Here is a 12,875-nt window from a genome sequence, read left to right as displayed (position 1 = left end):
TAATATAGGGTGATATTAACTAAAATAATTGTACTTCCAACCTCAGATTAGAGAACCAGAAAGTTGGACTGCATGTCACAGAGGAGATCCAGGATGCAATCTTAAAATATAAACACAATTTGGATAAGAACAGGTGGACATGCCTAGTCCTTACTGCTGTTGATGATGATTACTAAAATTAATTTGTAGGATTTTAGGTTTTTATAGCAGTGGTTATGGAGGGCTCTAGCTTCTGGGATATACCGTAGCGTAGTCCGCTGAAGGTCAAGGACATTTTTTGCCTGTTTCATTCTGGTTTCTTGCTTGGTTTATTCCTCTGTCCTGAAGATGAAACAACAAGTTCCTCCGAAACGTCAGTTAACTTCGAACGGACTAAATGGCGTTATATCCCAGGAGACAGAACTCTGAACACTGATCTGTCTCTACGAGTAATATTCATCAGCTTCGTAAGTAAAATAATCTACATTATGTTGTGTGATATTTGTAAGCCTGCCAATACTTTTTGGCCGGTGTCCTTCACTGTCAGCGCATGAGAGCGAGTCTATGCTACGAACTTGCTTCGTCTGCAGAGGGAACATTCGTAGGCTGGCACTGGCAACCGGCACGTGGGAAAAGCACACAGTATCTACTAATAAGAGCTATCCTATGAGCTCAACGTCTACCTTCTTACTGAGGCAACATAGTGTCGCTGCGCATGCTCACCAATCTTAGGCTCGCCGACTTGCGTCAGACCACTACGCATCAGAGATCCACCGGCCAAAATCTACCGTCCCACCTATATATGATTATTAATTCTTTGCGAAGACGGACGGAAGGGAAGAGTGTGAAGTGTAAAGCTGACCACTCATCTCCCTTTAATGTCGAGGTTAAGAATGCGTGGGGCTTCTACCCAAACTCCATCATATGTGTTCATGCCGGGTGCTTAATTAAATACCCTCATGTTGTCAGGGTGCTGTTTGTGCCAATATCCACGTAACCACGACATAGATAAATAAATAACAAAAAGAGAATGAAATCTGTATTACGAATTTTCAACATTATAACCAGGTTTCGTATAAGATAAAACTTTATTTTCAAGACGTAGAAAAAGCCCAGGCAGTAGCCACCCACTCACACAGCAGAAAAATCATTACAGCGGAGTCTCAAAACTTTCAGCAGACTTACATTCCACTCCACCAGTCCCCGTTCAGAGGGTAAGTGTGCAGTTTTGCGATTTATGGCAATGACAGCAGAAGGAAGGGATAAGGGTGGAATAAAAGTGACAAGATTTCTCAGTGGGTGGATGTTAGAGACGAAACTGTTATGAACATGAGAAGTTCGTTCCATCGTACGACTAGTGATCTCTCAATGGATGCTACAGAGGCGATATTCCGTATCGATATATCGAGTTTAAGACTTGCATTAATGCAGTGGTGTGTAACTACAGACATGAATACACAAGTAATGAACATATAGCAAAATATGTTTGTCATTAAACTGATATAGACTGTATATCCATCACTTCCGTAACTTAGACATATGAACAAAACTACCACAGCCCCATAATTTATGCTTCATAAGATACTACGATACTGTACACTTATTCTGAATTAAAAAGAAAATCAGATGGCCAATGTAACTAGTCAGCACAGCAGTACGTTTCTTCTCTCTATACAATAAACTCGTGATGGTGCGGTGACATTATGAATGCGCGTGTGTGCTGGTTGCAGATAGTGCTTATTCTGCCAGTATGTGGATCTGTCAACAGCAGTCTCTTTGTTGTCTGCTACCGTCATTTAAAAAAATATTATTTAGAAAAGCTTCTTAAAACCTTAAAGCTGCATTATTTTCAATACTGGATGTTATGACTGGATTCTAAGTACACAGAGAAGCGCACCTAGTACATGTATAAAAATAATTAACTACCAACACAATAGTAGTTAGAGCTGTCGACTCATTGAAACTGCATTCCATCAACAACTTTCTCTAATCCATTAATAGGCAACTTCAACTATTAATCGATCGATAAAACTCATCAGCGAGCAGGAAAATACTTCGTTATCTTTTACTGTGACATGACTCACTGCAGAAGAGGCTGATATTGTGACACGACGCCGTAAAGCCGGAACAGTGAAGTCAGAATAGACGTTCATTTCTAGGCAACGACATTACTGCGGCAACGAATACGCGAGCAACAATCGCGTAACTTCCGTTGCTATGCAACGGCGCTCTAAACATGCCTTCCCAACAACAGAGAGGCTGTGTTTTATGTGTGGTGCGTGAAAAGTGGTATAAAGAAAAGTTCAGGTGAGAAGAGTTAGTCGAGTTTCGAGACGCAAGCCTGCCGGGATATGAGCTTGGAAACAGAGGAATTGATTTGAGTTCGCAGTTGAAGAATAAGGGCAAGAAATGGAATTAGGCGGTGCAAAGACTTCGTGTGTGATTTGAAATGACAATGAGACTGTTATAAATCGTTTCCGGAATACGATTAGTGAACACCGAGAACCCTAGTGCGTGTGTAACGGTGAACTGTAAAGCGTGGTAACAGCGGTAGCGCTGTAACTGCCTGTAGGCCCGAGTGGTGTGAATAAGGTGTCAATAAATCCAGTCATCCAATTCAAAACCCGTCTGTAAGTCACACAAAACCCCTCGTACATGTGACAATAAGTAACACAGGATAAAGATGTCAAAATGATTTGAAACTTCTATTTGACACATTCTTCGATGTGGTGTAGATCTATATATTTTTTTTTAATTCGCTTAGTGGGGGGTGGAGTCCAACTGGGTCCACTCGGCACGGCGGCCACTGATTGGCCTATTGTAGCCTGCCCCGGGTGATTATGATGGAGAATTTGGTGGAATGAAGATTGGCAGGGGAAACCGAAGTACTCGGAGAATACCCGCTCCAGCGACACTTTGTCCACCAGAAATCCCACTTGACCAGACCCGGAATCGAACACCGGCCGCCGCGGTGGGAAGCCAGCGACTAGCCGCTTGAGCTATGGCGCGGCCCTAGACCTATATTAAAAGAAACAGAAGCAAAATAATACATTATTCTATTTCTAATTGGCTTTGTTAATAATGTACTTCTCTCATTTCTGTCACAAAAGCTCCGACCAAGAGGAATTAAGACAAAGGAAACGAAGACACTGATTTGTACTTGCAATAAACAAATGTTAGGACCATACAGTAAGGTGCATACGTAAAGAGGGTGTTTGTGAGAATCGTGGATTCTACTGGAGGACAACTCTCCACTCTTGTTCTTCCATCACACATACAAATAGATCACCGTCATCACGAAACGAATAAAACACAGAATTCCATGTTGAAACCTTGCTCGTAGCAACATATATATTACTTCTGTTTAACGGGACAACTACATTCGAGAATTATCGAATTCGATGAAACAAGACAACCTGAACGCACAAATTTCAACTTTTAAATGTCTGTAGTATATTTCTTTTTCTTTCTTTCCATGTCTCAAAAATGTAATTTTGTGAAAATTGAAAAATTTCCCACTCACTTCTTTCTATAAAATTTGGTAAAGAATGGAGCATACGGAGAATATATTTGGAATGTCTCCTTTTAAGGCAAAAAAAAAGTGAACTTGCAAACATTATGTGCATAATAAGTAAGCACTTATTCAAAAGATAAATAAAATACGTATATTATATTTTCTAATGTTACACATTGTCATTATATACTGTTCGAGACAACGAAACCCTACGCTGCACTGTTCTTCCTACCCAGTGGCGTGCCAGGCTTTGACTCCCATTCTCACCCAACAAGTACTTAAGCAACTGGCGACTCTCCACGCCACTAAAGATCGCCCCACTCCGCCACTTTCTAATTTCGTAACACAAATAACAGTAAGATGATGGCCCTGCGAACTTGTAAGGTGGAAGCAACATTAGTGTCAATACAGAATATTAAACTTTTCAAGGTAATGTTTGTTTCGTAGAGTGTAAACAAACCGTGAGAATTCTCTATGCAGCTTCAGGTTTGACGCCTCTCCCTGGAACTAGATATTGTAACGTGTATAGCTAGGCAACGGCATGATAAAGCGCACTCAACAATAGGACTGTTTTCTGTGAGTGGTCGGTGCGGACACTATACAACGACAGTTACAGATATAAGAGTTTTTCAGAATGCCTAAGGAGTTCAGCACCCGTGTGGAGGCGGGGTCGAATACCTCCACCGTGACCCTGCGAGTCGTAGGAGGCAACGAAAAGGGAAGTCTCAACTTTGAGACAGTAAAATATGGTCGCGAGTTCCATGGGACTTGGACCCTAGAAAGACTGCGCTGGCAATGACTAGCAGCATATACAAAAGACAGATTCGTCCTCTCGTCAGAGAGGGCGCCCCACAAAAACAAGACCGTAATTGTCAAACAGTAATAAATATCTGGAAATGAGTTCCAGATGGTGCTCGGCACCAAGACTTACTGACTGAGTGACCGCCAGTCGCAATGTGACCTTGACTTTGAAGAGTTTTCAGTTTTAAGTGCAGTTCCGTTCAAGAGAGTTCTCGGTAGGAGACAACCACAGGAAGTTCAGTCTTGAGTTCAGCAGAGTGCAGTTGAGTTCCAGAGTGATTGAACGAGAAATGGCAAGAGGACTACGTATTGATCTGAAGTGCTAGTTTCAGTGTGAGATACGTTGTCAGGATACGACTAGTGAAGACGGAGAATCCTAGTGCGTGTGCAACGGTGAACTGTAAAGTGTGTAAATCAGCGAGAGCGCTGTATTGCCTGTAATTAAGAGAGGCTTTAACCAAAGTGCTAATAAATCCAATCAACCGAAAAAGAACCCGTCATTTTTGTCGCGCGTACCATCCTACACTTGACAATATGCTGTCAATCCACATTTCACTTATACATACATTTACAGTATTTACCATTACTTTAGAGAACTCTGGACTATGTTCTTAATGTTCCGTTTCACTGCCCAGCGTAACATTTGAAATCGATTTTTATTTTATTCATTTCACCATCGTTCCAGTGCTAAAGACGAGAATCTGCTGTGTAACTGGATCACAGATTCGAAACTTCACCAATGGATCCACGCATTATCATCAATTTCTCAACAAGTGACACACTCGAAAAATTCATCTAAATGCAAGCCGCCCTTCAACCCCAGGAATCTTCCTGGTACTCATTTCTGCTAGAGACTGAGTCGACCCCAGGGCAATACTGAGGTTGGAAGGATTAGGCCAATTGAAAAAATTCAATGACCTCATTGGGAATCGAACCCGCGACCTTCCGGCTTGTAGCATAGAGCCTCAACCAACCACGCTACCCCGTGCCCCTTGCATCTATCAGTTCCATGTTACATCTTCATAGCAGAAGCTGGCATAGCTCAGTCAGTAAAGTGTTTGGGTATGGGTTGGATGAACAGGGTTCGATTTTTTCCAGACAGACTATTTCTATCCATCAGAGGTTCCACTCAGAGCCAATCCACTCTCACCGGGGACCCTTGCCGCAAAACATAAAATGACCGGTCGCCTTCATACGCTGCCACGGTTAAGAATGTGCGAAAATTCGTCTTCCTCCACAATACGTGTTCATGGCATGATTCTCAATTACACACAGGGAAATACTTTACTTTTTCGTTACCATTAATTTCAAACACAGAAAAGTTGGTGTATCTACGAACACATCTCAACAAACTCCGTGGCCTGTAGTCCATAACTGAACTATACCAACCGAGCGACCGCCGCTTGTCGGCGAAGTTAGTGCCAACTTTTGCGGATAGAGGGTGTCACGTGGTTAGCGCAACGGATCCCCACGGCCGTTAATCTCGGTTTTCTAGACCGGAACGAACACATCTACGGACCATAATATTTGAATCTGTGGTTCCGAAGGTGGCCGATCACAGTGGCCGTGCGATCTAAAGCATGGACTGTCTCCACAAGCTCGAACACTGAGATCGTGGATTCGAATCTCACTCGAGACATGGATGTCTGTGTGCGTATATTCTACGTTTGTGCTGATCTGTGTGTAGCTAGCAACCTTGCGACGGGCTAAATCCCCGACGAAGGAGTCCTGCCGACTGTGTATAAGATTGCGAAACTGACAGAGCGGCCAGGGCCTAACAAAGGGCTGTAGCGCCATTGCTGAATGAATGAATGAATGAGTGGTTAAGAAGGTTAGTGACCAGAAAGCAATGAAGTGGGGAAGGGGAGGGCTCATTCTCGCAAGGGACCTTATATAGGTGTATGATTAGCATGTATTTGCTAACAACTGTGCGCAGTAAGGACATGGAATAATTCAGTAAGATGGTGAATGATACATGATATTTAGAACTCAACTGATTTTGTCCGGGCCGATTCAAAATACCGTCTTTAGCGAATGCAGCACGCAGAGGAGAGACGAAAAATCAGTCGCAAAACCTGACTGAAAACATCCCTTCGAAGACCTTGGGGAGAACTGAAAAAATGATTCTGAAATTGATCTTAAAGAAATAGAGCGTGGTGAACTAGATTTATCTACCTCAGGAAAGGGACCAACGGCAGACTCTTTTCAATACAACGACCGTTCGGGTTTCTTACAGGGCGGAAAATTTTGAGCGATTAATAATATTATCCCCTGAAAATGTCTGCTTTATGGCGTCAGTTATACTGTGTTTAAAACAGCGCTGGAGGAGTCGGTATAGCGACAGTCTCTTTTGATGCAGTGATGTTGATAGTTGCACATCTCTTATCCTTGCAAGTTCATTTCTAAGAAGATTTAAGGCACAGGTTCCACCGCTCTTAATGTTTACCCACAGGAGTGGCACGACGCGACATATATAGAGTAGCGTGTCCAATTTGTAGGTCCTCTTGTTCAAGAGTAGCGTGCCTAATTTGTAGGTCCTCTCGTTTTTCCTTCGGCCTTCGTTTTCTCCTATCAGGCCAGGATTCACTGCTAAGTGGGTTTAAAGGTTCTTTAGTAACAAGTCATTTTGGATTAAATTAATTTATCGCAGAAAATAGGCGGGTTCTCGTAAGACGACAAAGATTGATAAATGCCGTTAGTGGAAAGTGAGACGGAGCACGAAACGAGTCTTGGCTTCAAATGTAACTAACAAGGTCTGGCCCGGTCTGACCCGTGGCAGTAACTAGCTCTTCCTATCGCGGTTGCGCAGTCCCCGTACAAACCACTGGCTGTCTTCCAATGTGTCAGTCAGGATACATTTACTTAACCTTTTAAAGACTGGCGATCGACAAGATGATAGGGACATTTTTCGTTCCAAATGCCTGTGTCCGTGATGACAGAAAATTCTTCGTGAGGGGGACTGAGGTGACGTTATGTTGATTTCTCTTAAAATCTAACATTTTTATTGTAAAAAAAGTAAAGTTATCCCTGTAACAGGCCGTGGAGGTCCATGGAGCTGTGAGACGTCGAGGCTGGCATTCTAGACAGTCGGCTCACAGATGGCGGTAATGTTGTCAACCTTACGAACCGGCCGCCTTTTACCCCTTAGAGATCTCTGGTATTCATTTCTGTTACAGACTTATTCGATCCTAGGGCCATAGTGGGGATGGAAGGATTAGGTCAATTGAAAAAATCCATCTCATCGGGACTCGAACCCGCGACCTTCCGGTTTGTAGCATAGTGCCTCACCTAACTACGCTACCGCGTGTTCCCCTCTATTTTTATAAACTTGTGAAAAAACATGTTAAAATTCACTCGTGAACGAAATCCTCACATGTATTATAAATGACTGGATTCACATTATGTTCGCACCGATGAAGTTTCGTAAATCATACGATAACGAAAACATATATTTGCGGATCAGTTACAACATCCTTTGAGCCAAAGTTATCAACTACAGAACAAAGTGGCCAAATTCGCTGCTCACTTACTCTTTAAGTATGCTGTCAGCAGGAACAACCTGGCCAGGGCAGTATATTTTCTTGTACTGAATTCCTTTGGATTTGAAAACCTGAAACAAACAGAAATACCATTTAACAGTGAGGTGACATATTCAGGATAGCAGAAAGTAGCGAGATTTGTACAACGGGGAAGGTCAGAAAGTTTTATCTTTCTGCCTTTTTGTGTCTATCCGTCCGTTGAATTAATCATCATCATCATCATCAGTAATCTGTCAAGACGACAGGTCCAAAGTCTCTTCCAAAACAATTCCTCCACTTAATGCGATCTAGAGCTTTCTCCTTCAAATGACAGTATTCTCTTCTGTCCCCAAGGTCATCCAGCATCTTCTTACGTCTTCTTCCTCGTCTTCTTGTCACTTCTATCCGCCCCTCTATCTTTCCTTCAATAACTTCTTTTAGAAGGCACTTTCTGCGTAAAACATGACCAATGTCATGCCTTCCGTTTTCTTATTTCGTGTAGGATATTCCTCTGCTCACTGACTCTAATTAACACTTCTTCATTTCTCACATAATCGGTCCAACTTATCTTCTCCATCCTTCTCCAACACCACATTTCGAAACTTTCCAGGTGTTTCTGATCTACTGCCCTAAGTGTCCATGTTTCAGCCCCATACAGAGCTATGCTCCAAATGTAGCATTTCACTAGTTTCTTCCTCAAATTTAAGTCCAATTTGCTGGTAAAAAGATTCTTCTTCTTGCTAAATGCAGCTTTTGCCATGGCAATCCTGGATTTAATTTCACTAGTACACCTTCCATCATCTGTTAACAAGCTACCCTAATATTTAAAACATTTCACTAGGAAGACTATGTGCAATTCGTATTCAAGTTCAGTAGAACACAAAGGCTGACGTCTGTAAATGCGCAAATTGGAGAAATTTTTTTATAAAGTTCGATATATATACGTATACAGGGTTTGTCCGAAAAGTAATGTCACTGATTTTATTGTGAAGTGACTATGCGTCGCAGCGCGCTCAGACAGGTTGTGATCGGTGGAGGGGGAAGTCGGCTTATGAACGCGCGGTCGCTTAGTCGTCTCCGAACTTCCTGAGAGTGACGAAAGGCTTTTCCATGAAACTCCTTTTGTCTCCCGTGCAAGCCGCAATGCAGCGCTGCTTGGAACAAAGGATTGCCATCAAGCTTTGTGTGAAATTTGGCAAGTCTGCAGTGGGAACTTTTCCCATGATAAAGACGGCCTTCGGTGATGATTGTTTGTCGGAACGTCAGGTCTACCGGTAGCATAAGGCCTTTTTAGAAGACCGTGAAGAGGTCGGCGATGAAGCCCGCGCTGGACGGCCATCAACAAGCACCACCGACGAAAATGTGACGCGTGTGGGAGAAGTTTTGAACTTAGACCGTCGTTTGAGTGTTCGTTTAATGGCACAGACATTAAACATTCCAAAAAGTACCGTTCACGAGACTGTGACGAACAATTTGCAGATGCGAAAAGTGTGCGCAAAGTTGGTGCCCAAAGTGTTAACGGGCGACCAAAAATCGCGCAGGGTTGAAACGTGCCAAGAACTTTTGGACTTGTGTGAAAGTGACCCTCACTTTCTAGACAATGTCATCACAGGTGACGAGACTTGGGTGTTTGAATACGAAACCCGAAACAAAAAGGCAAAGTGCCGAGTGGCACACCTCGGCATCCCCTCGCCCCAAGGCCAGAATGAGGTCAAAGGTTAAGGTCATGCTCATTGTGTTCATTGACATCAGGGGACTCGTCTACCATGAGTTTGTATCACATGGTACAACCATCAAAGCCAAATTCTACGTGTAAGTGCTAAAGAGACTGAAACGAAGGGTTTATCGCATCTGGCCCGACATCGCGGACGATTGGAAACTTCACCATGACAATGCGTCAGCCCACACCGCCTTCCTCGTGACCCGCTTCCTCACCGAATCAATGGTGCCAACGGTTCCCCAGCCGCCCTACAGTCCCGACGTGGCTCCCCCAGACTTCTTTTGTTTCCGCACTTGAAAACTCCCATGAAATGACATCATTTTGGGACAGTTAACGAAGTCAAAGAGGCTTGCACCAAGGCTCTAAAGGACATTCCGGAGGAGGCCTACCATGACGCCTTCGATGCCTGGAAACCTCGCTGGAAGCGATGTATCGACGCAGGAGTCTATTTTGAAGCCTTTTAATGTGTTGTACCGATCTAATCAATAAATGTTTTTAATCGACTCACTGACATTACTTTTCGGACAAACCATGTATATATATACATATATATGAAATTTAAACATTTAATTGATTTGTATATAATGTAAACATTTTGTTCTTAAAATCAGTATTGTCACCTACTCGGGGTTGCGTGACTGATAATAATGGGTTGTGGGTTAGATGATTGGATTTACTGTCGCTTCTTTACAATTACAATCAACTGTTACAGTTCACAATCAATGACTGTGTAAGACTCGCTCCGTTCCTTGCTGGACTACGAGCGTCTTCTCTTCCACCGTGACAAAAGATGAACGAAGAATCACTGATCACGTACTGAATTCTTATGGGTCGAGTCGAGTCGAGTCTTATGTTACGGCCGACGGTCAGACGGCCTATTTATCTTGGAATAAAGCATCCATCTGGGGCTACGACCAGATTTTTATTACTGTCAGACAGTTGCGGGTTTGCTGATGTGGGGCGCGCTCTCTGATGAGAGGACGGGTTTGTCTCGCCAGCTCAGTAATTTCGGGTCAGAGTCCCGTGGGACTTGTGACCATATTTTACTATCTCAGAATAGAGACTTCCCTTTTTGTCGCCTCCTACGACTCGCAAGGCTACGGTGGAGGTATTCGGCCCCGCCTCCACATGGGATTGAACTCTCTTACTGAGTCCGAGTCATGTTACGACAGACGGTCAGTAGGCCAGTCTGCCTTGGAATAAAGCACTTGAACTCTCTTACGAATAAATTACAACTCTTTTATAACTTCCAGGCGGCCCGAATATAGGTCACCATCTCAAACGGTTCCTCTGTTATTCTGTGTTATCCGTTGCAGCGGAAATCAGTGAGCCGTTGCCTATCAAATGGACTTCCGCTTCTGTTGTTATTCAGGGTTTCAGGCGATGTTTACTGAACCGTTGCCTAGTAAATGGTCTATTTCGTCGCAGTATGAACAGTAGGCCTATATGAGATACGTATTCGCATAGAAGAAAACATATCGTGAAAATTACTGTCATAGTACTCTTACAGTGAGCGGTTTTTTTTCGATCACCTCTGAAATGAAAGTAGTTACGTTCAAAATATCTGTGTAAGGTAATGTTTCATATGCAGTTCACATTGTTTCACATTTTGTTTCACAGGCTACAAAACGGGTACGGTTAACTCCGTACATACTGCAAATAATATACGCGTAAATATGACCAAAAAGGCTGTGCAGAATAATACTGGTCCACTTTAACCTGTAATTCCTTACAATTTTGTGTATTCTCTGAAAAGTATTACTAGTATGGGATATATTCACTTAAGCGCTTAAAATATGCACAGACGAAGGAAATAACTCCATGGTCCATTCCTCCTTAGAAGCTAATAATTGCTCAGACCATGAAGAATTTGCCCCTCCCCCTTATAAAACCTAAGATTACTAACGTTTGCCAGGGGTTCTAAGCCTGAGCCAAAATAATTCATTCCACCCTCTCCCACCCTATTTCTTTAAGATCCGTTTTAATATTATCCTCGCACATATACCTGAGTCCTACAAATGATAATCATCCTTCAGGCTTTCCGACCAAAATTCTGCATGCATTTCTCTTCTCTCCCATTCGTGCTGCATGCCCCGTCCACAGCATTATCCTTGTTATGACCACACTAATAGCATGTGGTGGAGAGCAGAATTATGAAGCTCATTATGTAGTTTTCTCCAGCCTCATATTACTTCCTCCATCATAAAAAAACAAAACAATCTCCGTGGTTTTAGTCCGCAAGCGAACTATACCGACCAAGCGACCACCGTTTGTCGGCGAAGTTAGTGCCAACTTTAGCGGATAGAGGGTGTCGCGTGGTTAGCGCAACGAATCCCCACGGCCGTTAATTTCGGTTTTCTAGACCGACAACTCTATTTCCTTGAAATAGGTCCTCAATTATCCTCATGAGGCTGAATGGACCCCGTTCCAGACGCACTACTTCTCACAAAATCTGGTAGCGCCGGAAATCGAATCCGGACCTCTGGATCTGTAGTCAGGAACTCTGACCACTAGACCACAGGGGCGGTCACTTCCTCCATCAAATGCTCAAGTATTCTCTCTTCAGTACCTGCTCTCAAACACCGTCAACCGACGTTCTTCTCCTGATGTGAGTGGCGAAGTTCTACAACCATAATACAAAATGCAGTTAATATTGCAGGCTGGGAGACACATCTCAACCCACGGCAGCATGCAGTCTCCGACTTCAATTTGCTCTTAATTGAATTTCACTCATTACCCTCTTTTCCAAATACCCTAATTCAGACACATTTTGGAAGAATTTATTTAGCTACCTTTTGCACTACGATTTGTGTTGCAACCTAATGACCATGCATGAATGCTCTGGACTCGTATTCGAAAGACTATTGGTTCTATTTTGACCGGGATTCCGGATATCCCGAGTTTCTTTGTGCATTTTCTCAGTTCCTCCCAGAAAATGCCGCGACTACCTCGATTATGTCGCAACCGCTTCGTTCCAAATCTTTTCCAGTTAAGAATTCATCAGTCATCCTACCACTCGACAATAAGCGACCCAGACACTGAGAGCGTCGTTAAACAACCAACAGAAAATAAAAACGAACATATGAGTATATGTCTGCTTATCCTCTTGAGCATTACATTGCTTCTGCGTTTCTGAGAGACAGAAAATAAAACGACAATGGTGTCCGAAAGAAAATAATAAATCTCCTCGTTCATAAGACTTTTTCTTCTAATTAATGTCTTCATAATAACCGGCTTATAACTACCCAAATGTTATGATGGAGAGTAGCGGAAACCGAAACTTATATTATTCTGCTTCTAGTTTTCTTCTTCTTTCACATTCAGAGGGCAGCTTCCACTTGGA

General features: G+C 43.0%; 1 protein-coding gene across 6 annotated transcripts in view; it reads right to left on the bottom strand.

Annotated features, from left to right (window-relative positions):
- The window catches only part of LOC111874826 (RNA/RNP complex-1-interacting phosphatase), a 189,512-nt gene that overhangs the window by 55,297 nt on the left and 121,340 nt on the right, over positions 1-12,875 (bottom strand). For 5 of the 6 annotated variants that reach the window (XM_033755626.1, XM_023870661.2, XM_023870659.2 and 2 more), the window contains one exon: positions 7,825-7,904. The exons of the other annotated variant lie outside the window; for it this stretch is intronic. In XM_033755626.1, coding sequence (XP_033611517.1) covers positions 7,825-7,904 — 80 coding nt within the window. The remainder of the gene's footprint in view (positions 1-7,824; positions 7,905-12,875) is intronic. 6 annotated transcript variants of the gene reach the window in all.

This window comes from Cryptotermes secundus, unplaced genomic scaffold, assembly GCF_002891405.2.
Source record: "Cryptotermes secundus unplaced genomic scaffold, Csec_1.0 scaffold27, whole genome shotgun sequence".
Taxonomy (NCBI): domain Eukaryota; kingdom Metazoa; phylum Arthropoda; class Insecta; order Blattodea; family Kalotermitidae; genus Cryptotermes; species Cryptotermes secundus.
This window is presented reverse-complemented; position numbering and strand designations above follow the sequence as displayed.